The sequence below is a fragment of the Marmota marmota genome, unplaced genomic scaffold, assembly GCF_001458135.2.
Source record: "Marmota marmota marmota unplaced genomic scaffold, marMar, whole genome shotgun sequence".
Lineage (NCBI taxonomy): Eukaryota > Metazoa > Chordata > Mammalia > Rodentia > Sciuridae > Marmota > Marmota marmota.
The window spans coordinates 2757521-2782264 of NW_025999899.1; the positions used below are offsets into that span (position 1 = coordinate 2757521).

Sequence of the window (24744 nt, forward strand, 5' to 3'; positions counted from 1 at the left end):
GAGAGGCTGCAGAAGGGCCAGACTCCAAACTCAACAGTGTCCTCAAGACCTCTGTCCTCAGTGTTGTCAGGACCCATCCCCCAGGGATGGGTCTCAACCTCTGAGACAAGTACCATTATCATCACTCCCTCTACAGATGAGGAAGCAGGCTCAGAGAGGCGAGGCCACGCTCCTGATCCCCACTGCCAATAAGTGGCAGACCCAGGGATGTCTGAGGATGTCTGCTGGGACTTCAGGCCCCATGGCAATGTGTGACCAAGGGTGGTCCTTGCTTTGTCTGGGCATCTGCCTCCCTCTCTCTCCATCTGCTGGTCACGAATTGGGGTGTGGAGAGGTCAGGAGGTATGGCCAGGGCAGGACAGAAAGAAAGGGGAAGGTGGTGAGGGGAGGTACCAGCCTAAAGCTGAAGCTGGTTGGGCACAGTGCAGGCTCAGCACAGGGACAGGTGGTAGCAGGTGGTGCATTACGACAGGGCAGGCAGGCTCAGCAAGTGTCAGGCAGCGGGAACTGAAGTGCTCTCTGCTTCTCCCCATAGGCCCCAGTGACAGAGTTGCCCTCCTAGGGGTAGTGTGCAGGTGACATTGTGTGGGGCTGCGGATGGTCTCTGACTTTGAGGGTGTTCTAGTCTGACCCCACCCCAGCTTCCCCCCAGGGTCTGGCCAGATCCTCCAGCTCTGTCCTGACAGGTTCTGGGGGTAGGTTGGGGGAAGTGATAGATTTATCTCTGCTCCTGTGTGACTGGTGGCTGGTGGTTTCCGGCCAACAGCTTCTGTTTCCGGAGGCCCAGCAGGGCCCAGGCGGAGCCATGAGGGGCTGTGGGGCTGGGCCTGGGTGGCCCCATCAGCCCCGCCTCTGTCTATCTTTGGGAATTTATTTGTCACGGGCACTGCTGGCCTGCAGTCCATTGCCTGCCAGGGGCCCAGAGTTGTTCTGAGCACCCAAGGATTCTCCCTCTCAACCCATGCATCTCTCCAGCTGACCTCTGACTCCTGACCTCTGGCCTCACCTACCCTGCTCTGCTCTCTCTAAGGGGGTGAGAAGCCCTCAGGAGCTCTGCCGCTGTAGACGTGGGTGTCCTAACAGCAAAGGTGTTCAGGGGGCTCAGTCCTGAACCCCAACCTGGCCCACCATGGCACGGAGGCTGCAGGATAAGCTGGCTGCCTTTTTCTTCGAGTATGACACCCCCCGAATGGTGCTGGTGCGCAACAAGAAGGTGGGCATTGTCTTCCGGCTGATCCAGCTTGTGGTTTTTATCTACGTCGTTGGGTGAGTCTGGGACCCCTCACCACCACCTTCACGCAGAAGCCCCCAGCCTGGCTCTGTCCTCCCAGATCTGGGATGCTCTCCTTGATGCCAAGGAGCCCTCTTTCTCTCCATCCATCTGGAAGCCCTCCTGGTCAGCCGCTTTGCCGTTTAGTTAGAGGGAAAACGTTGCTAACTCACTGTCAGGATGGGGATGCTGGGGCAAGAGGGGTCACCCTGCCTGGGGCACATGGAGGTTCTGAGGAACTGACTCGGATTTGAGTTCCTTCAAGTGGTGAGTGGCTTTCACGGCCAGGGCTTCTTCTACCTCTGACCTCCCACCAAACCAGACACTACTACTGAGACGGAGGCCATATCCTCTTTCACAGGCCAGAGATGGACAGGCTCTGCTCCCACCTTCCCTGTCTAAATTAGGGTTATCCTAAGATATCTGAGGCCCTGGGAGCAGAGAAACCCTCAAATTCTGAACACCTGGTATCTGAATGGTGGAGGTCAGCTCTGCTCCCGGGGATGGGATGACAGCTCAGCTCCTTTCTGGGCATCTCTGGACTTGTCTTACTGAGCCAAGGGTACAGGGTGGGGCCAGGTGGGATTCCTTCTGTCATCTGACTGGGCTGGGGACCATGCAGAGGCCATTTTCCTAAAGTCAGTCTGGCTGTCCTAGAAGTTAAGACAGGTCTGGCAGGAGCTTGCACATGTGTGCCACAGGGGCACATATGCCTGTGTCATGTAGATGCACGTGTCCTACCCAGAGCTCTGTGTCCGTGTCCATGTTCCAAGTATCTGGGTGGGTGCCCATGGGTATGTGCCCTGGCTGTGTCTGAGTCTGACTGATGCTTGTCCCCTGTGTATGGTATATCATATCCACTCACATGACTGCAGGGGGTTCCTAGAGCCCCTGGAACCCTGAAGGAGGTACCTCCTGCTGGGGACCTGGGGACCCAGAAGCCCTAGCCTGACTGTGCTGTGTGATTCTGAGGGATCTACCCATCCTTCAATTTTGTTGTGGCTCTATACTGCCAAGTGGGGCCCAGGGTGGGTTGACCGGAGGCCCAAACAGTGGTCACATAGTTCTGGTCCCCCCAAAACTTCAGGCATCCCAATAGTCTCAGACCTGATCAGATGGGGCTGAGGCCAGGACCCCCTGGTGTCTTTTGGCCTCTGCCTCCCTCTTGTTCACAAACCAATTTGACATCTTCGATATTGGTTGAGCGTGCAAGGGAAAGTGAGGACCAGAGAAGAGCCGAGGGGTTTCCAGGTCACACTGCAAGTCAGTAGCAAGGCCAAGCTTAGGACTTAGACCTCCCGCCCCAACCCAGGCTTCTGCTTGCCCTTCTTTCCCAGCATCACAAGGCCGCTGCAGAACTTTCTAATGGGTACTGATGGCAGAGCACCAGGCACGGACAGATCTACAAGCCCACTGTCAGCTTCACTCCTGACCCTCCAGGGAAGAGAAATCACTCCCCAAAGTCCAGCCTGACATTCACCAGAAAAGGCTGGGGGAAGGTCACCCTCACTCTGGCCCGAGGGCTCCCCATTCTGTTTTCAGATCAGGCCCTGTAAGCAGCACCAGGTTCCTCTTGTGGGTTAGGCACAGATTGTCAAAGTTTGAGGGACAGTATATGTACCCGCTGCAGGGTGTGCCCCAGCTGCCATCCAAGCTTGAACAGATACTTTTCAGTGATGAGGATCTCACTACTTCCTACCTTTGCTATCTTCCCTCTCAGGACAGTCTATTCAGTTTTCAAATAAACATGGTCCTTCTCAGTGTCCGTGGGGCTCACCAGCACAGGGATCTAGCTGGCCCTCAGCTAGAAAGAGGCTAACCAGGATCTGAACCAGGTGCATGGCTCTAAAGACAGTCAAATATCCTGGAAAGGAAGCACCCAAGAGAGGGGCACTGAAACACCCGAGATTGCCCTCCATTCCTGCCTTGCCCCCAAGACCACGCCTCAGCTCTGCTTCGCTTGGGCTGCGGCTCCTGCTGTCTCTGTCGCCCTCATCTGGCCACCTCCCAGTGCTGCACTGACCCTCGCATCCAGGAGGTCCCAGCCGCAGACTGAAGCCCTGATGCAGCCTAGACTTAGTCTTGGCATCTCAGGCCTCAGTTTCCCAACTGTCCCATGGGCAGGAGCTGGAGGGGACGACTCTCTCTTAACTGAGGATGATGAGCTTTGGCTTGAGCACCCTCCCTTTCTGTCTGAGTGCGTGGTCCCATGAGCACTGCAGGACAGACGGAGGGAACACGGGAGGAGACTCAGATCCCCAGGTCCCAGGGGTGGCAAAGCATGGGAGGGGGGTGGGTAGGCACAGACGGAGCTGAACAGGGGACAAACATTGGAGCACAACTCAGATGCAGGAGACCCTGAACCTTAGGGATAGAGTTACTGAGGCAGAGGCAGAGAAGCTGAGCAGCTGAGAACTGGAACAGGTCCACAGGTCTCCACTGGGCATGCTCTTCTAGGAGGTCCAAGCAGGTGGAGGGGACCAGTGGGCTTCAGGGTCTGGAAGGCTGGGCCTCTTTTGGCTTACAGTAAGGTGGTCTCACAGATACTGCTGTTTTCTGAGAGATGAAATTTCTGTCACTGGAGGTATATGGTATCGTTACTATGCAGGTATGTCCTAGGGGCATGCTGGGACATTCCTGTCTAGGGAGGTCTGGCTGGAGGAGGAGAAGGATGCTGGCTGAGGTACACAGGAGGGTCCCCAAGAGGATCTCCCCCTCTTGGGGAGGGGTTCCTAAGAGGCCTCCCCCAGCCATGGACAAAAGGCCTGCGGCTGTAGGCTGGGCAGAGTTGGTCTTGGCTCTCTTTCTGGCCCCTCTGGGCCTCTTCTCACTAGAATCCTCACTTGTCCCTTGTACCTCTATGCAGAGCTCTTAAAATCAAGTGGTCAGCCGAGCATGGTGGGGCACACCTGTAATCCCAATGGCTTGGGAGCTTGAGCAGGAGGATCATGAGTTCAAAGCCAGCCTCAGCAACTTAGCGAGGCCCTAAGCAACTTAGTGAGACTCTGTCTCAAATAAAAATTTAAAAAGGGTGGGGATGTGGCTCACTGGTTAAGCACACCTGGGTTCCATCCCTAGCACCATAAAAACAAAGCAAGACAAAACAAAACAAAAAACAGGTGTTTAGAGATCACAAAGTGGATCACAGAGTGTACAAAACTGAGAGAAGGACAGATACAAATTATGGTCACAAGGAGTCACACAGGGGCTATTCCTGCAGCATCTTCTCCATTCTGAGTGCTTTGCCAGGGGCCTGAGGCAGGACACAGTAGGGGCAGAGGGAAAGAGAAGAGCTGAGGATAGGTTAGCCAGAACTACTTTAGTTCTCACAAAATAAACTCAAACTGGTATAGAAGGCACGATGATTTGGGTTTTTTTTTTTTTGGGGGGGGTACAGGGGATTGAACTCAGGGACACTCGACCGCTGAGCCACATCCCCAGTCCTATTTTGTATTTTATTTAGAGACAGGGTCTCACTAAGCACCTCGATTTTTGCTGAGGCTGGCTTTGAATCTGTGATCCTCCTGTCTCAGCCTCCCGAGCCACTGGGATCGTGTCTGGCAAGGGTGGGGTATTATATAAATTATATAAATAATATATAATTGATATATTATTTATATAATATAATTGAAAGATCATTTGGGACTTCAGGCCTGGATGGACCCTCCATGACAAGAACACAGAGGGGTAAATTCTATGGGGGAAGTGAGGAATCCAGTTTGGTCCAATTTTGGTTCTCAAATGATGCTATCCAGGATCTGGCGCTGCTTTCCTCTGAGGAGGCACCGTGCTCAGGCACCATGGAGGCATCAGGCAGGCTCTCTATCCTCATGGTGGCAAAACGGCAGATCCATGCTGACATCCCCACAGGTTAGCTACTCCCAAGGTGCAAGAGCATCTCCTTCCTTCAGGGTTCGGGCAAAAGTCCCAGGTCCAACTCTTAGGGGGGAGGGGGTTGGGACATGTGCCCCTCCAAGAACTGATCATTGTGGTCAAGAAAATGGAATGTCCTGATTGGAGGGGCCTGGTTGTGTGCCCACACTTGGTTCAGGCTCTTCTGTGGGATAAAGAGTTCAGGTTGGGCCAGTTGAATTTTTATTTATTTATTTATTTATTTTTGGTCTCAGGGATTGAACCCAGGGATACTTAACCACTGAGCTAAGACTCCCCAGTAGACAGGGTCTTGCTAAATCACTGAGGCTGGCTTCCAATTCTCTATCCTCCTGCCTCAGCCTCTCAAGTTGCTAGGATTTCAGGCATGGGCCACTGTGCCTGGCTGGGCCAATTGAATTTTTGTGGTTAGTACTTTGTAGCTAGTACTTTGCATTTGGATTGATTTCATATACCATAATATTCCCCTTTAAATTAATTAATTAATTTTAGGTGCTGGGAATCGAACCCAGGTCCTTGCATGTACTAAGCACGCAATCCACCACTGAGCTACATCCTCGCTTCATCCCTTTAAGAAATACAATTCTGTGGTTTTAAATATTCACGAAGTTGTGCCACCAGCACCACTATAATTTCTCTAACATTTCATTCCTCCAAAAAGAAATTCTATACTCCTTTAGTAATCACCCCCCTTTTCCCTTTCTCACAGCCAGCTTTGCCTATTCTGGGCATTTCGCATAAATAGAATCATGACACATGCCCTTTTACGTCTGGTTTCTTTCTCTTACCATAATATTTTCAAGGTTCATCCATGTCGGTTGTAATTTGTGCCTCTGCTGCATTCCTTTTTATGGCTAAATAATATTCCATTGGAGATATCACGTTTTGTTTAACCACTCATCTGGGGACAGATATTTGGATTCTTTCAATTTCTTGGCTCTTATGAAAAATGCTGTCCTATGGGCTGGGGATGTGGCTCAAGCGGTAGTGCGCTCGCCTGGCATGCGTGCAGCCCGGGTTCGATCCTCAGCACCACATACAAACAAAGATGTTGTGTCCGCCGAAAACTAAAAAAAAATAAATAAATATTAAAATTCTCTATCTCTCTCCCTCTCTCTTTAAAAAAGAAAAAAGAAAAATGCTGTCCTAAATATTTGGGTATTAGTGTTAACATGGATTTTTTTTGGGGGGGGGGTACTGGGGATTGAATCCAGGGACACTTTACCACTGAACCAAACCCCCAGCCCTTTTATCTTTTATTTTGAGACAGGTCTCACTAAGTTGCTGAGGCTAGCCTCAAACTTACGATCCTCCTATCTCAGCCTCTCCAGTCTATGGGATTACAGGTGTGAGCCCTTGTGACAGGCTGGATATATGTTTTTATTTCTCCTGGGTAGGTACCTACTAGTGGGATTGTGTCAAATGGAATCGGTGTGTAACTTTTAGAGTCACTGAAGGACTGTTTTGCAAAGGGTCCAGTTGCAGGTGAGGTACCTGTGAGATGTCTGGGGAGGGGAGTCACCAATTGACTGGAGCCTTGACTTGTACATAGGCTTCTTGAGTATACGATTTTTATTTTGTTCACTTGCCTATTTTTGCCTAGACAGTACTTGGCGCACGATATGGACTCGAAACATAAATGTTTGTTGAACGACTAAATGGATGTGCAGAACTGAATCTTGGTGTGAGCAGAGATCTGGAGACAGGAATCTGGGGACAACAAAATTCCAGGTGTCACGTGTCTTTGACAGCTCACACAGGGCTCTCCCACAACTGAGAATGGAAGCCAGGGAAAGAGTATGGCTGCACAGGGAAAGGAAACGAGTGAAGGAGGACCAGAGACAGTGGGAATAAGAGATTTTCGTTTTTTAAAAATATTTTATTAGTTGTTAATAGATCTTTATTTATTTATATGTGGTGCTGAGGATCGAACCCAGTGCCTCACACATGCTAGGTAAGCACCCTACCACTGAGCTATACTCCCAGTCCGAGATTTTAGTTTTAATGAGTCTCTGCTGTGCCAGACCCTAAGCTCATTTCCTTAATGAGAACTCATAGAAACTTCCCCCAATTACCTACATGCCTTTGCTTCAGGGGCCCACCCCAGGACTGAGTACATGGCTTCGCTAAATATTTGTTGAATGAACAGCATCTTTGAGGTAGTGCCATCACCTCTGTTTTACGGAGAAAATCAGGACTCAGAGAAGTTTAGTCTGTAGGCTGAAGCAACACAGCTGATAAAAGGCAGGGTTTCTATGGGAATCCGAGTCAATCGCCATTTCCTCTTCTACCAAAAGAAAAGCTGGAGAAGAGAGCCCCCAGAGAGGTGGAAAAATTGGAAAAGATTATTTCTGGAAGGGAAGGAACTTCTGAAGGTGCCAGTGTCTTTGGTTTCAGACCTCCTTGGTGGCCTTCTCAGGGTGGTGACCATAGGCCAGGTCAAGGCATGGTTGTGGAGGGGCAGGGCTGGCGCCATGGTCATTCTATTATTACCAGAACTGAGGTCATTAATGCCAGAGTTGACTTTTTCTTTTGACCCTCAAGACCAGCAGCCCTAGGGGCAGACAGAGGAAACTCTGCTTTCGTTGCAGCTTGCAACCTGGCCCGGCTCCTGGGAGTCGCATTGGTGCCAGTGTGGCTCAGTGGAGGGAAGCAGAGCCCGGGAGCTGCCTCCTGCCTGGCCTCTGAATTTGGGGAGGGGCACTTCCCCAGGCCTCAGTTTCCCCATCTACCATGTGGGGAGCTGGTATTGGGCAAAAAGAGAAATACCGTTGGGATGTTGGGATGGAGCTCCCAGAGGGAAGCCAGTGACTTTCCTGCAGGAGGGCTTAAAATAGGGAGCAGCTCCCCCATCCTCCACAACAGCTCCTTCAAGTTTGGGTGCAGAGCCAGAGGCCTTCCTAGGGGAAGGCTGAAGGAGGGTGGGTGGGTGACGTCCCTTCTTCCTGATGCTGCTGGAGGCAGTGTTCCGGCTCAGGACGCTATTGGAGGGCCTTTGTCATGCCTCACCTGATGCAGTCTGAGACCTGCAGGGGGCAGCAGTGACCACGCTTAGGCTTGGCCAGGAGTGGAGTGGGGGATGTCGGGGAGAAGCTTGGTGCTGATGCAGGCTGGGAGAGGGATTTGGAGAAGGAAGGGTGCATTGTGTGGGGACAGGAGGGACCTTGGTGAGCTGCCTCACTGGAACTGAGAGCCCTGGAGGTTCTGTCATCAGGCTTGAACTCTGGGGAACAGGATGGGGGAGTAGGGGGCCTGAGCTTGCTTGACAGAGGTGAGCTTGACAGGTGAGGGACAGAGGAGACATAACACATCTACCTCCAGGTGGATGCAGGTTTTCTTGGAAGTACACAGCTACGTACTCTAACGGGTCTCTCTCAGACGCATGCACACATCCACACAGTACCCTCACTCCTGGAGAGAAGCATTATCCAGAAACCAAACTCAACCTGGTTTACATAAAGGCAGGGAACTGATCAGCTTATGCAACTGAACAGACCTTAAGTAGATTTTTCCAAGTGTGCTTCAGGCCTGCTGGATCCAGGTCTAAAACAACATTGTCAGGAATCTGCCCCTTTTCAATTCCTGTCTTAGCCTTCCTCAAAGGTGGCTTCATTTTCAAGGTTGCTCTTTCTTTGAAGCAGCCAAGATGACTTTTAGGTTTTGATCTTGCTTCCACCCTGCTTAGTCCCCGGGCAGAGAGGGTATTTCTTTCCCAATAATTCTCCCCCTGAATCCTGGCTTCATTGCTGATACTCCTCTGGTCGCATGCCATCCATCACTGCTGCCAGGGAGATGAAATATTGATTGGTGAGTGTTGGCCATGTGCCCACCCCTGGGGCTCGGAGGGAGGTCAGCCTCACCCAACCTCTCAGACTAACAGTGTCAGCACAAAGGGACAGTGGTTCTCAATTTTGGGAATGGAAGGCCAGAACCTCCCCCCAAAAAACCAGGAGACCTCCAGACTGAGCCATAAGGGCGAGGCTAGGGGGCTGGATTCTTTAAGTCCTTCAAAGGGTCATGTCCCCATGCCCACTGTTCCCCCTCCCAGGGGATCCCAGCCTGGCTGAGATGATGATGATGATGATGATGATGACGACGACAATGACAAATAATAATAATAATAATAATAATAATAATAATAATAATGTCTATATAGCTTTTATTCTGTAGCAGTCCCCAGTGTTTTTTATGCATTGACTCATCTAACACAAATTACAAGCACTATTATTATTCCCGTTTTGCAGAGGAGGAAGGGGAGGCACAGGAGGACTGGATAGCTTACCCCAAATCACACAGCCAATGAGGAGTGGAGCTGGGGTTCAAATCCAGGCCACTGGACACCAGTGGCCAGACTCAGAGCCATCATGCTGTGTCAGGCACAGCACAGGAAAGGAGGGGCATTCTGGGACAGAGGATTGGAGGTCCCAAGGGCTGGCCCACAGGTACACCCTGCTCCTGGAATCTGGAAGGTCTCCTCCCTGGGATGCTCTGAAAAGATGGTGGAACTTCAGGCTCAGGCCAGCAGGGGATGGCAGGTGGGCTGTTCTGCCTCCGGTCCAAGAGCTTCTGAAGCAGAGAGTGGATCAGAGAGGCATCTGGGGAGGGCAAACAGAAAGCCATGACACATCCAGCAGGTGCCAGAAAGGAGAGAAGCCCACAGAGCTGCTGCCATCCTTGGCCCACCCAGCTGTGGCCCAGGACCATAAGTCCCCTGTGTCCCTGCAGGTGGGTATTTGTGTACGAGAAGGGCTACCAGACCTCAGGGGGCCTCATCAGCAGTGTGTCTGTGAAGCTCAAAGGCCTGGCCGTGACTGAGCTCCAGAGCAAACTCCAGGTCTGGGACCAGGCCGACTACGTCTTCCCAGCACAGGTGAGCCACCTCGGGGCCACACCTTCCACCCTCAGGGCCTGACTTGGTGGGCTCTGTCCCTCTCATGGAACCAGCCCAGCTCCTTCCTCTCCCTAGGCCTCAGTTTCCTGAACTATGAGCCTGGTACTATCACCCCATGTGACATAATGGGGCGTGGAGGCTGCTGGGCTCCAGGGGCATACAGGGGCCGTGTTTGGGTTCTAGGAGCTATTGTGCCAGATCCCAGCCCTGTTCTTCATTTCCAGGGGGACAACTCCTTTGTGGTCATGACCAATTTCATCATGACCCCCCAGCAGGCTCAAAACTACTGTGCAGAGGTGAGGATTTCTGCTTGCCCCCTTCTTGGATCCCCCACAAAGGAAAATAACATGGAAGAGGAGTCCCCTTGGGCACTGGAGATGACATGGGACAGACTTCCTGCAGTCACCCAATGGTAGAATGTCAGGCATAGATAGAGTCACACAAAGTAGCCATCCACCATTGGCAGTGCCAAGCCTTCCACCTGGCTTTGTGCCCAGCAGGATGCCATGTCTGAGTACCACCTCCTTTCCCCCACACCCTCTCCACCCCTTACCAGCTCACATCAGTGATAGGCAGCTGGGCATGGACCCGGAGTGGTGGGGACTGGGAGAAAGAGGCTGTGAGCGCGGGTCACCCCCAAGATTCTGAAAGTCCACCCATGCCTGCCAAAGGCCCCAGGGATGGGAGGGGTTCTTCTCAGGACCATACCCCAGAGGCCTAGGCCCAGCAGCTTTCTCTTCTCCCAGAACCCCGAAGGGGGCACGTGTAAGAACAATAGTGGCTGTACCCCAGGGAAGGCAAAGAGGAAGGCCCAAGGTAAGCTCAGCCTCTTCTTAGTACCTCTGTGGGCCCCTCTCCAGGGCCTGTGCCCTCCAGCCCGCTTCTCTCCACACCCTGCCCGTGTCTTGCTCTCTCTCTCCTGTCATCCTGGCCTGGCTGCCTGCCCCAGACCCAGCCCTATTTCTGTCCTCATAGTCCTCTTTGTCAGTGTCCCATCACAGGGAGCTCCCGTGGGAGGGACCTGAGAGGCCTCCTCTACACCCGTAGCTTGGAGTGGGCACCCAGGGGCTCCTCCCTCACCCTAGGCATCCGCACGGGCAAGTGTGTGGCCTTCAACAGCACTGTGCAGACGTGTGAGATCTTTGGCTGGTGCCCCGTGGAGGTGGATGACAACATCCCAAGGTAACCAATTCCCTGTCTTTCCAGGGACTTGGGGGCAGGGTCCCAGCCCAGATGCAGGGGCAACTGCATCTGGAATGGATTTGGTCAGCATTCTTTTGACCCTGTCCTGACCACATCCATGTGACTCGGGCCAAAGCCCCCCCTCCCAGCCCCGCCCCACCTATGCCAGGCTGTGGGAGCAGCTGGGTGTCCTCCGTCCCCAGCCCTGGGGTCGTGCGGGGCACTCCTGGGGAGGGGCGGTGTGTGAGTGCAGTCTCCCCCAGCCCTGCCCTTCTCCGAGAGGCTGAGAACTTCACCCTCTTCATCAAGAACAGCATCAGCTTTCCACGCTTCCAGGTCAAGAGGTGCGTGGGAAACGTGGGCAGCGCTCAGGCGGCTCCTCGGGCTCTTGGGATGCTTTCAGCTGTCCGCCTCCATTGAGGCTGCTTTGGTTCTAGAGGGGGAAGCCTGGGTTGGGGTTCCTGGGATGGTTAGCAGAAGGGGCATTCTGAAGCCCTGGAGGGTTTCCAGAGCTACAGGGCAGGGTGGCCACCCTCCCAGCTGGCACATGGCTGCTACCAATGCCCTTTGCCCCCGTAGGAACAACCTAGTGGAGGAGGTCAATGCCAGCTACATGAAGACCTGCCTCTACGACAAGAAGCTGCACCCTCTGTGCCCTTTATTCAACCTCAGCTACATAGTGCAGGAGTCCGGCCAGGATTTCAGTAGGCTGGCTGTCAAGGTATGGCAGGGGGTGCCAGGCAGAGGGGAGCACTGGCTCAGGGCAGAGTAAAGGTTTTTCAGGGTCAGTTCATCTTCCTAATCCTCCCTGGTATAGGCCCAGTATATGTATGAGTCTGTCCCCTAATACTGGGCCCCTGATGATCAGGCCTGTGTCCTCAGCAGGGCTTGGCCTAGACACGGCTCAGAAGAGGTGCCCAGAATAAAGAGATGTGGGCAGACATCACCTGGATGTTTGCTGATGTCCTGCTATTATTTTATTCTGCAGGGTTCAGGGAATGGATCCCAGTGCCTTGTGCATGCTAGGCAAGCACTCTAAAAGAGCCATACCTGCAGGGTCCTGCTATTTTTAAAATTTTAGGTAAAAAGTAGAATGAATTCCATAGCCCATGACTTTAAGAAATCTGTGTCCCGTGATACTCACAGTCCCCTGGTATTCTGAGAGAAGCAGTCTCTTATAATAGACATGGACCTGGGAGACTGGGTTCAAATCCCAGCTTTGCTCCTTAGTAGGCGGTGTGATCTCCAATGAGTCTCTTAACTTCAGTGAGCCTGGGCTTTAGCACCTGTCACGTGAGGACTCTAATAGTGCCAGTCTCCTGGGGTTGTCTCGAGTGCAAACCTGGGCCAGCCCTTCAGCACTGCCTGGCACCTGGCGAGCCTACGTCCTGTTCTCAGGTGCTCCTTAGTATTCCTGCAGTTGCCTATTTAGGAATGGAAATCTGTCCATTTTCTGTGATGTAACCATAGAACCCCACTCATGACATGCTTGACTTCAGCAGAGGTCGGGCAAACTTTTTCTTTCAAGAGCCCTTTAGTAAATATTGTCAGTTTTGCAGGCTGCATGGCCTCTGGGTCAGCTAACCAGGTCAGCTACTGTAGGGCAGAAGCACAGCGGATACTACACTAACAATGGGCGTGGTCAGATTCCACCCACAGGCCACTGGAGTTTACAATTTTTTTTTTTTGGTATTGGGGATTGAACTCAGGGGCACTCAACCACTGAGCCACATCCCCAGCCCTCTTTTGTATTTTATTTAGAGACAGGATCTCCCTGAGTTCCTTAGCGCCTGGCTGTTGCTGAGGCTGGCTTTCAATTCTTGAGCCTTCTGTCTCAGCCTGCTGAGCTGCTGGGGTTACAGGCATGCGCTGCCGTGCCTGGCTGGAGTTTATATTTAAGCAACACAAATGACCTAAAAACTGAACTTGAGCCAGCGCTGAAGCGCTGCCTGTAGTCAATGTCCATGGACCCTCAGGCAGGAGAATCATAAGTTCAAGTCTAGCTTTCAGCAACTTAGCAAGATCCTGTCTCAAGGTTAAAAAAATAAAAAGGGCTGGGGTGTAGCTCAGTAGGGGACAGCCCCTGGGTTCAATCCCCTGTACCAAAAGCAAAATAGAATGAAACTCTTCCTTATTCCTAAAAATCTCCCCATTGGAAATTTGTCAGTTGCAGCCTCCTGCCATATTGCTCAGCTCCCGGCCCCCTCTTCTCTGTCCCTCCTGACTCTTGTCCTGTTGCCCAGCTTATTCCTTGCCTGGCCCAGAAGAGCTTCACTTTCTCAAGTTTTCTCTTTCCACAGATTCACTCTTTAATTCACTTTAATTCGTAACTATTTGCTTGCCTCCCATTTCATGACGAGTGCTGGAAACTCAGAAGTCAGTGACAAATGCCCAGGCAGCTCCATCCTCTTGGACCTTATAGTCTTGGAGGAGAGGGGTTAATAATGATCAAAGGAAATAAACAAATGATTACAATGTGTCAAAGTTTCCAAAAGCCAACCCAAAGAGTACAGCAGGAAGGAATGACAATGGACATATTGGTGTGGTGGTCAGGGATGCTGTCAGGCAAATGACCAAAGGATGAGCAGAATCCAGCCTTAAGGAAAACTGGAAGCATAGCATATGCAAAGGCCCTAAGGTAGGAAGAACTTGATATATTCTAGAAATGATCAGAAAGCTAGAGTGTGAAATGTGATGAGTAGGAGGTGACGCTAGAGAGGGTGACAGGACCTTCACCCCAAAGCAGCACCCCACTGTCTTTTCTCCAGTCAAAAATGTTTCTTCAGGGGCCGGGGTTGTGGCTCAGTGGTAGAACACTCGCCTAGCATGTGCGAGACGCTGGGTTCCATCCTCAGCACCACATAAAAATAAATAAATAAAGTTACTGTGTCCATCTACAACTAAAAGAAAAATATTAAAAAAAATGTTTCTTCATGGAGTAAATGTAGGCACCAGCTCTAAGACAGACAATTTCTTGGTCCTGAAATTCCAGATCTTAAACACTTATGTTCGTTCCTTCACAGGGTGGGGTGGTCGGCATCACCATCGACTGGGACTGTGACCTGGACTGGCACATACGACACTGCAAACCCATCTATGAGTTCCACGGGCTATATGGGGAGAAAAAACTGTCTGAAGGCTTCAACTTCAGGTGCCCGCCAGGACCACATCTTTCCTTAGGGTCCTCCTGGCTTTTCTATTCCCAGAATCCCATGGGGCTGAACAAGGGTTCCCAGAGGGCAGCAGAGGATGGCTCCCATCCTGTGGGGGTGGCCAACCAGGAAGCCAGCAGGGAGAAAGATCTTTTTTAAAATATTTTTTTAGTTGTCAATGGACCTTTATTTATTTATTTATATATGGTGCTGAGAATTGAACCCAGTGCCTCACACACGCTAGGCAAGTGCTCTACCACTGAGCCACAACCCCAGCCCAGGGAGCAAGATCTTGAAGGCCTGAGTCCCCTGCCCTTTGGTCTGAGTCCCTTTGAGGCCTGGGGAAATCACTGGCAGCAGGAGTTAGGGCAGAGGCTGAGTGCGGCATTGCTAGAATGTGGCTTGTGAGTCTCCCTTTGTGAAATGTTGTGGAGATGGACCTCTGTGGACTATGGTGTCCCTGAAGCTCTGACACCCAAGACGATTTTCCATCACCTTCTCTTGCTACCTCGCCCCCTCCCCAAGGTTTGCCAGGCACTACGTAGAGAATGGGACCAACCGCCGTCACCTCTTCAAGGTGTTTGGGATTCGCTTTGACATCCTAGTGGATGGCAAGGTGAGTGTCCTGTATGAGGGGATGGCCACTGAGATACATCTTGCCCTTTGGGTATCTGTAGTTATGGATGATAAGAAGTTGGACAGGACAAGATCTGTTCAGCAGGTCTATTTCTAATGACAGGTGGGGCATGGGTGGTGTCCAGGCAGACAGTGACCATGCCTCCCTCATAATGTCCCTGGGTTCAGGGGGGCAGAATCTAGGGCAAACACAGGTCTGAGGGCTGGCAATGTAGCTCAGAAGTAGAGTGCTTGCCCTGCATGTGTGAGGCCCTGGGTTCCATTCACAGCACCAGAAACAATGAAACAAAACCAAAAAAATCTTGGGTCTACTGACCAGCAGCTGGTTCCCCATGATGAATCAGATCCCTGGGCACCAGGCAGAGTGGACAGGTCATGATTGAGAAGAGAGGGCCGGGAAGCCCCTTGTCCCAAGCCTGGCCTTTTCCAGCTGAGTGCCTTCTGACAGTTAACCCTTCTTTTCCCTGGGCCCTACCACCAGGCCAGGAAGTTTGACATCATCCCTACAATGACCACCATTGGCTCTGGGATTGGCATCTTCGGGGTGGTAAGTGTTGGGATCACTGGGTCACTGTGCTGGGGTCTGCCCCCATCCCCTTCTGTATCTCAGTAGCAGTAGCAAGTCCCTCATCCTCAAACTTGACTGTAATTGTCCATCCTTATTGAGCAAGCTGTCCACCATATCACCCACAGTATATTTGAGGACATCAAGGCCTAGCTGGGGTAGGATAGAGGTAGGATGGGGCTTTCTTGGTTCCCTGAAGGTCCCGAGGTGCCCTACCAGGAAACTGATGTCTAGAATGCAGGATTCAGCCAGGGCCCTTAGTGACAAGGACAGCAGTGAGATGTGGGAAGTCCTGTACCTTCCTCCAGGTTCTGTATCTGTTTCCTTTGTTCCTTTTGCCACTCCCTGCCCTTAGGCCACCGTTCTCTGTGATCTGTTGCTACTTCACATCCTGCCCAAGAGGCACTACTACAAGCAGAAGAAGTTCAAGTATGCTGAGGACATGGGGCCAAAGGCGGTAAGAGAACTCCTTCAATTGGGCCCTTCAAAGACCTCAGGCCTGTGTGTCTGTGCTGGGTGGGGGTTAGGGGGCAGCAACTTCTGGGGCTGACCTGTATCCCCTCAATGCATATATAGGGCGAGCATGACCCAGCAGCCACCAGCTCCACCTTGGGCCTGCAGGAGAACATGAGGACCTCCTGACCCTGAGCCCTTGACTCCTGACTGGATGCAGCACTTGGCCTTGGGCTGGGGCCCTGGTGGGTCCCAGCCAAGGGCAGAAGGGTCTCCCATGCAGTGTCCTACCCTCTTAGCCAAACAGATACCATTTACCAGCAGCTTAGGATAGACCTGTGCAGTTTAGGACTCTGGCTCCAACTCTGTACCCCCCACCCCAAGAAAGCCCCACTGCAGTCTCAGTCATTCCTGGTCGAAAAAGCCTGGGGATCCTCACACATTGGTACCCCAGCTTTGTGCTTATCTCTTGGGGCCCTCATTGTCCATCTTTCTGCCTCAATTTCTCTAGATCTGTGTCCTCCAATATGGCAGTCACTAGCCACAGGTGACTATTTAACTTTAAATGAATTAAAATTCAATAAAATAAAAAAATTCAATTCCTCAATGGAACGAGTCACATTTCGACTGCTTGGTAGACACACGTGGCCAGTGACTGCCATGTTGGACAGTGCTTGTCACTGATGAAAGTTCTGTCAGACAGGTGTGCTCCAGCCCTATTTCTGCCTGGCCTCAGATTTCCCTAGGGAGAATATTGACAATGCAGGTGCCTGGGTCCACCCCAGACTTCCTGAACCAGAAACCCCCATGCTGGCCACAATGATCTGTGTTGATAGCAAGAATCAAGGACATTTTGGGACCTACATTTAAGAAATGCTGTCTTAGCATTTTTTGACTCCGAGCTCTTGATTGGGACGGGGTCTGCACCAACTGGCAGGTATGGACACTGAGCAGGGTTTCAGACACCCTCAGCAAGTGTGTAGTGTGTTCACGTGCCACACAGTGATTCACGCACACACCCCCGTGTGCATGCACACCTACCTACATGTACACGGCCCTCATGTACACACCACCCACATGCACACAGCCCTGTGTTTGAACAGCTTGGGGCCCTGCAAACACAACCATCTGACACACCTACACCCTCAAGCAGAGACACATGATCCATGCTGTGTCACCTCCATGGGGAAATGCTTCTTCCCTAGTGTGTCAGGCTAGGACATCCCTTCTAGCCACAAATCCTTACTCAGCTACCTCGGGCTGGAATGGGAGCCTAAGCCGAATCCTGGGCTCCTTGCCCACGGCCAACTCTAGCTCCCACGGCCTCCCTGGCTCTGTCAGAACACAAGGTCTGGGAAAAGTGAGGGGTGGAGTACAATAAAAGGAATGAGGACGAATTTCTGCCGTCTTTGCCTTCTTTCCAGACCTCTCTGAAATTCAGTGTGCCCATCTGTGGGATGCAAGGCTGTGCTGAGCAATCACAGAAGCCCCTGTGGGTCTGCCAGTGGGTAGTGGTGAGCTGACTCCCATGTCCTGAGCCTAACAGGGTCAGCTCACATCTGTCCATGGGCCACTATCCTGACACAGCCCCAAACCCTGCAACTCTTCCTAACCCACCACAAGCTCCTCCCACGGCTTCTGTGAAAGGCCTAGCACTGGGACAAGTAGAAAACCCCAGGAGTGGCCTCATGAAATGGGGGATGAAGAAGGGGATGGCTACCTAGGGAGCCCCAAAGAGGGAGGGAAGGCCTTGACTGTAAACAAAGTGGAAGGATCCCCAGGGGCCCTGCTGTGGACCCTCCAGGTCCTGACTCACAGCCAGGTAGAGTCTCAAAGCATCCACACCATCTTGCTGGGTCTAGCCTTCTACAGCCCAGAGATCTCCTGCTATCCAATATGGGACTTCCTGCAATGATGGACACATTCTACCATAGTGAGTCCACTATGGTAGCCACTGGCCCCAGATGGTCACTGAACACCTAAAATGTGGCCAGTGCAACCCTGGGGGCAGTCTTTACTTTGTTATTATTTTTTCTTGTGATACTGGGGATTAAATCCAGGAGTGCTCTACCACTGAGCTCCATCCCCAGCCCTTTTAAGATATTTTTAAAATTTTTGAGATAGGGTCTCACTGAGTTGTTGAGGCTGGCCTCAAATTTTCATCCTCCTTCTCAGTCTCCTGAGTTGCTAAGATTATAGGCCAATGCCACCTCATCTGGCTATTTTTAATTCAGCTAAATAGCCACACATGGCTAGTGGCTACCAATTTGGACAGCCCCTCCCCTCTCCCTTGGACCCTTGGCCTTCTGCCCTCTTCCCCAGTCAAGAACCATGATGCAGATCTTACAGGACTGGAACTCCTTCTTCCACCCTCCCTTTCTTCTCCTCCCTATCTGCTTTTGCACCTCCTGCTCCCTTCCCTCCTGAATGAGCAGAAAAGGGCTCCTCCTCTGCATCCAGCCTTCTACCAGCCCAGAGATCTCCTGGCAAAAGCCGCCTCCTCCCTATACCATCTCTGGATTTGTTCCCCTCTTCTCCCTCCTCCAGGCCCTCACTCCCTGCAGATCTGCCCACTCTCCCTTTACCACCACCTTCTCAGAAAGACTAGATGGCACTTCCCTCTGCAATTGGCCTCCACCCCCACCACTTCTCGATGCCCTTGCTAAGGTTACTAGCAGCATCCTTGTTGCCAAATCCAAGCAGACACTTGGCCTGTCGGCATCTGATGCTATGGCCCAAGTCCTCTTTGTCTAAAGATTCCCTCCACAGCTCCTTGGATCCACCCTGTCCTGATTTCCCAAGCAGCCTGATGTTCAGGGCTTCAAATGCAGCTCTGCCAGAGCTCACTAGGTGTCCTTGGGCCAGTTGCTTAACTCTCCAAGTCTCTTCTGTGATTCAGGGATAATAATAGCCTCTGCTAGGGTAGGGGTAAGAGAGACTCTGTGCTAGGCACAGAGCAGGTTCCTGGCTCTGTAGCACAGAGCCTGGCATACAGTAGTGCTCTTTCCCTCGATTTATCCACCCATTGGATACTGGAGCCAGTAAGTTGTCCCTGGATATATATTTTCCTTACGGTGATACAAATCTGGATTTTTGGTTGGGCATGTGGCCACCATTAGTAGGTGGCATTCATGTAAGTTGCATTTCCAGTTCTGTCTCTTTGCAACTGGGTCTGGTCATGTGATTAAGTTCAAAGTAATGAGGTAGATGGGGAAGTGTCATATGACAACTTCTGGGAAATTTCCTTCAAAGAGAATTGGTGCAGAACCTTTCCGTTCTTCGTCCTTTCTTCCATCTCACTACCTGGAATATGTATGTGATAGCTGGAGCCCTATTCTGAGCCATGAGGACAAAAGCCACTCTTAGAGATTGCGGAGCAGTGAGTGGAGAAAGCCACACCTGGGATGGCTTTGTGGAAGTGAGCTGCCTTATCAGCCCGGGCCTGTCTTCTCTGAGGCTTATGTGTTTGGATTTGTTACTTAGGTCAGAATTCTGATTCTACCTAGTACAGAATTCTTTCCCCCTTAAAAGCAAGTGATTTGTCCTTCGTGCTTGATTTATTTGTGCTTGTGATATTTTTCCCATGGCTCTATTAACAATTTCGGGTCCTTTCTGAGGACTCTCAAACCTGTCTCTTTGAGGGACCAGAGGTATAGCTCAGTGGTAGTTTGCCTAGCACAAGTGAGATCCTAGGTTTGATCATCCCCAGCATCCATAAAAAAAAAAAAAAAAAAAAAAAAAAAAAAATCCTCATTGATCAAAAAAGAGTTTCAGCATCATCTCCTCAGGAATTCATCGCTGAGGCGAACACAGTGAACTGTGCCTTCTCTCCAGATCTAGATCCTCATGACATCAGGTACCTATTCACTCCAGCCACATCAGCTTCCTTGCTATTCCTCAAAAAAGCAAGCATTGTCCCATCTCATGGAGTTAGCACTCATTGGTCCCTCTGCATGAAGTGCTCTTCTTGGGTGACCACATTGCTTGCTCCATTACTTCCTCCAGGTATCTACTCAAGTCCTGCATTGGCAAGGTCTTCCCCAACTGCACTGAATCAGTAGTGTTCCCCAGTCCCTTAGGCTTGATCGCCCTTACTGCTGTAGCTTTCTTTACAGCACATGCCACTTGACATAGCGCATATTAGTTACCCAGTTTCTTATTTATTATATCCTGTCCCTCCTAGAAATTAAACTATGTGCAAGCAGGGACTTTTGTCTTTTTGGTTCACTGCTTTATCTCCCTGCACCTAGCATCGTGCCTGGCATATAGCACATGTTCAATGAACAGTTATTGCATAAATGAATGACTGGATTTGCAATCCAGGAACCTGTGTTCCCAGCTGTGCCCCAGCCTGAAGCCCTAGTCTAAAGTTAGGTCTCCTGTTCCTCTGTGCCCCAGATTCCAAGTTCCTGGAAGGCCAGGTCTGAAAGAACTATGGCTGTATTTGCATGTTAGAAATCCTTCCTTTAGCAACTGGTGTGAAGGATGGAAATGGGATAGAATGGGGATGTGAGCCTGGAAGCACGGAGACCCATGTGGCAGAAGCAGTGAAAGGACAGTTAGAAAGGAGGTCAGAATCTAGACTTTTTTTTTTTTTTTAATCTGGACTTTTTAAGGGGTTTAACTTGGTGATCTCACCCAGCCAGCAGTAGGGAGATCAAAAAGTGCTCTCAGAGGAGGCAATGTCTGAGCTGTCCTCCAGGCTGCAAAGGAGAGGGAGGTGTGTTCCCGGCAGAAGGCACAGCTTGTACAAAGGGCTGGCAGCAGAACAATCTGCAGTTTGGGAAGCTTCAAGTTGTGTGGCGCAGCCGGAGTGGAGAGTAGGTGTGAGGTAGTGGAACAAGGATGGGAATGGGGAGCAGATCCCTGTGGTTTTTTGACTTCTGGCCTGGGTCCAGTAACAACTGGAAGGATGTGGTTCTCACCTCTTCAATGGAGACAGGAGGAAGAGCAGGTTTGGGGGAAGATGCTGAGTTGATTCAGGGCCCTGTTGGAGCTGAGCTGCCCAAGAATGAGGAGGGGGAGGAGGCAGCAATATGGAAAGAGAGGCTAGAGTCACAGACCAGGAGTGGAGCGTGAGGAAGGGCAGAGGGAGAAGTGAGGCCTGGAGACTGTCAGTCTCCTGGGGCGAGCCAAGGGGATACCCTAGGTTAGTTGTGATGAGACACAGAGCCCATATTGGTAATTGGGAGCTCCCCAGGGGTAGTGGGAGGGCACATCCTCACAGCAGGCATCCTCAAGCATGACTTGGCACCAGACTTCTGGGCCTTCCTTGAGGGGACTGAGTCATCCCAGGCGGGGGTGGGAACTGCGGAGGGCACCATTGACAAGGCCATCAGACACTTGTCAGGAACATAAACAGGGCTCCAATGAGGCAGTTCATAGGTACCTTTCGTGTCTGGCCAGGGTGGTTACTACCCACTTGCAACTTTCCCTTCTGGCCAGCCCTATGCTGGGCAGAGCTGCTCATCCTTTGCCTGGGCAGAGGCTAGTCCCATACCTCAGCCTGGCACAGGGGTTCAGAGTATCCTTTCAAAACTCAGAATGATGCTTGATTGGGTACTTGTGCTCACCTGAGGCCAGGCTACTTGAACCCACATGGATGACAGCAGGATCTGTCTACTCTGTTCTCTGTGCCTCTGGTGAGGGACCCAGTTGAATGGGGCACATTCTGAGGAGGTGGCCAGGTCAAGCAGGAATCTGAAACCAGGAGCTTGTATGCTTGGAAGTGGCAGATGATTAGAGGTCTGGGACACAGCCTGGGAGGAGAAGCCTAAGAGTGTGTATAAGCCAGGCCATTCCTATGTCAGGAGGCTGATGTGGGTTGTACTTTACACATGAGGGCTCTCTTTCAATGGCCTCTAGACGCAGACACATAAGCCCCACATTGCTCAGTCCCAGACCGTTCCTGTTTATAAACCTCACTGACTTCCTTCCATGGCCCCGGTAGTAGGCAGGACGGTGGCCATCTGACTGATTCACATATGAGGAAACTGAGTCTCCAGGAAGCCCAATGTCTTGTCCCAGGCAACACAGGAATTCTTGGCCATAGCACTTGGCCAATGGCTGGGAGGTCCCTCTTGACCATAGAAGCCCTTGCTGGGCCTTGGTCAAAACCTGTCCAGTTTTCTGTTTGCCCACATGGCTGAGTTAGTTAGCTGCTGAGTCAGTTACTACAAAAGTGTCTACTAAGGCCCCAACTTGGGAAGGCCCTTGAGAGACCTCCTGGGTGACCCCTGAGGGAGGATGGGGCTTTGCCTGGGAGACATGGACAAGCCAAGTGGGTTGCTCCAGGCGAGTGGGACAGAACCGATTGGCAAGTCCAGACTTACCTTCTAAGCTGGGCATCCTATGGCCACAGGGGGTGCTGACCCTACCCCCACTCCTGGGGCCTGTGTACATGTAGACCTAAAGGCACACTGGTACATATGAACACACTTGTGTACGCACAGACCACACTGAGAGCTTTTGGTCTCCATGCATATGCACTTCTAAGGGTGGACACTCAGACACAGTGTGCGAGTGTCACAGTCCTGCTTGAATACGTTCTCATGCTCAGACACACTCGCTCACACACACAGCTTTGGACGACAAGCCCTGTCGCCTGGACACGCGGCAGGAACCTCGGGTCTCCCTGGCTGTCTCCCTTGCGACGTGCTTAGTCACCTGAATTTGATCCAGGCTGGAGGGAGGGATGGATGGAGGGTCTGACGTCAGCCCTTACAGCCACCTCCTGCTGCCGCCAGCGCATCCATCTGGGACCCAGCTTGTCCCAGGCAATCAAAATGGCTCACTTCTACAGAGTTTCCTTCTAGGCAAGCTTGTTCTGAGTCCCTAGTGGGTGTCAGCTCCTTTACACCTCATAACCACTTGGGGAGCGGGAACTTGCTGTGCTTCACTTTTCCCATCTGAGAAAAAGGAGAAAGGGAGCTAAAGGAGGGTGGCCTCTGGCAGGATAGCAACCTTAGGGAAATCATATGCAAATTTTGTGGACCAGAGCAGCCTGTCTCATCTCTGGGGCAGGGAAGCAGAGCTCCTAGCCACAGTCCATCCACCTTGTGTGGCCTGGGGCCTGCTGGAGTTCCCTTGCTGAGGCTTTCCCCTCTGTGTAATGGGGCCTGGGCTGTAATGATCACTATGGCAACCATCCATTCAACAAAGCCTTTATCTTGTAGAGCCTGCATTTTGGTGGGAGAGGCTGGGGGATGGGTAGGGGTCACCTGGCCAGGATGGAATCTCCTCTCATCCTTGGTCTCCTCCTTCCTGCAAGCGATCTGGTTTCCAAAGCCTCTGGAGCTCCAGTCCCATCACTCCTGCCTCTCTTACCTCCTCCAGGGAGGCCTCACACCCTCCATCATTTCTCGAGGTCCAGCCTCCACATCTTTTCCTATTGTCAGTCAGGATCTCCTTCCCTCTTCCCTTCTGCATGCCGACATCGGCTCTACCACCTCCAGGCTTCTACTCATTCAACACACTAATGTCAGGCAGAAGAGCTGGACTGTGTCCTTACCCACAGTCTCCCTCCAAGCCTTGCTGAGGAAGGTGTGGTATCAGTACAGACGGGGAGACCGAGGCTTAAAATTTGCAAAGAACTTGTATCTATGGCCCTGTAATAGGGTGACAGGCAGAACTGGAACCCAGTCCAGGCTCCTCCATGTCCAGTACACCCGGTCAGCCCCACCTCCTTGACACCCTTATCAAAGCAAGGAGATGGGAACGTGAAGAGTGAAAGAGAAGCATGACACTCATAAGACCCAAAGACTTAAGTTCTCAAAGTCAGTGTGGGGGACAGAGGAAGTTACCAACAAACAGGAAATACAGAGGGTCAGGATTCTGCTCACTTCCTTTTCCTGAGAAGATATTGAGTCCAGCACAGGAAGGAGAGGGGCATTGGGCTGGGGTGGGGTCCGTATGCATCTTGGGGCAAAGATGAAGTCTGAGTGTGAGAGTCGGGGTTCAACCTGGGGGTAGGGTATGTAGCTTAGATCATGGCAGGAAGTAAGGGATAGGGCTGAGGCTGGAGGTTGACTGGGGCTTGAGCTGGGGCTTCTGTTTCACCTAGCTTGAGGATCCAGGGATTCTGCAGTAGGTCCAGGGTGGGTATGAGACTGGGCCCAGGGAACATCTTGGCTTGAGCGGATGTGGCACACATTTTTGCCACATGAACCAGCTGGAAGGAAAAATCAGAAGAAATATGGAATGACCTTTTAGTGCAATAAAGTCTCACTTGACAGTTACCCAAGTGGCAGCCTCCTCCCCTGACAGACCTTGTCCTGGACTGGAGGCTCTGCTGGGGCAGGGAAGGGAATAACCAGTCTCACTGTATGGTCCTAGAGATGGGAGCGGAAGTGAGAGGCAGGAGTTCTAGGGAAGTTTTCCAGGAAGCAGGGAGAGGGACTAATGGAGGCTGGAACATCAAGGGGGCCTCTTGGAGGAGGTAGCTGGGCCTGCAGCACCAGGGAAGCCTCTGCATCACTAGAGCCCAGCCCAGCTTCCAGGGGCAGGAATGCTCTGCCATCAAGGGGTGGGACTGATGAGTCACTGGACTGCATGCTGGGTGGGGCCCAGCTGCTTTGGACTCTTTCTCAGTGCTGCTGGGCCACTGTTCTACCCGTGTCTGTCTATTCTGACTCCAGAATACCAGGTTCACTGTGCTTCCCTGTGAATCGTGGCAGAAATAACTGTCTATTTGCAGGTGGGGACA

The 24744-nt window shown here is 51.8% G+C and overlaps 1 protein-coding gene across 5 annotated transcripts; it reads left to right on the top strand.

Moving 5' to 3' along the window:
- Positions 1-803: 803 nt before the first annotated feature.
- P2rx1 (purinergic receptor P2X 1) lies at positions 804-17437 on the top strand. Of its 5 annotated transcripts, XM_048798409.1 has the most exons (13): positions 807-1266; positions 9406-9603; positions 9887-10031; positions 10277-10348; positions 10799-10868; positions 11138-11234; positions 11498-11578; positions 11814-11955; positions 14258-14385; positions 14912-15002; positions 15504-15569; positions 15943-16044; positions 16164-17437. In XM_048798409.1, exons 1-13 carry the CDS (start codon positions 1130-1132, stop codon positions 16227-16229), a joined length of 1395 nt encoding a protein of 464 aa, XP_048654366.1. In that variant the 5' UTR covers positions 807-1129; the 3' UTR covers positions 16230-17437. The 5 variants fall into 5 exon arrangements, with proteins under 5 accessions (XP_048654367.1, XP_048654366.1, XP_048654368.1 ...); XM_048798410.1 differs by lacking the exon at positions 11498-11578 and having other exon boundaries at positions 804-1266; XM_048798412.1 differs by lacking the exon at positions 9406-9603 and having other exon boundaries at positions 813-1213.
- The last annotated feature ends 7307 nt before the right edge of the window (positions 17438-24744 follow it).

Coding starts and splice junctions, on each gene's coding strand:
- P2rx1 (XM_048798409.1), top strand. CDS start 1,130: ATGGCACGGAGGCTGCAGGATAAGCTGGCTGCCTTTTTCTTCGAGTAT. Junction 10,032..10,276: donor ACTACGTCTTCCCAGCACAG/GTGAGCCACCTC, acceptor CTTCATTTCCAG/GGGGACAACTCCTTTGTGGT. Junction 14,386..14,911: donor TCTGAAGGCTTCAACTTCAG/GTGCCCGCCAGG, acceptor CCCCTCCCCAAG/GTTTGCCAGGCACTACGTAG.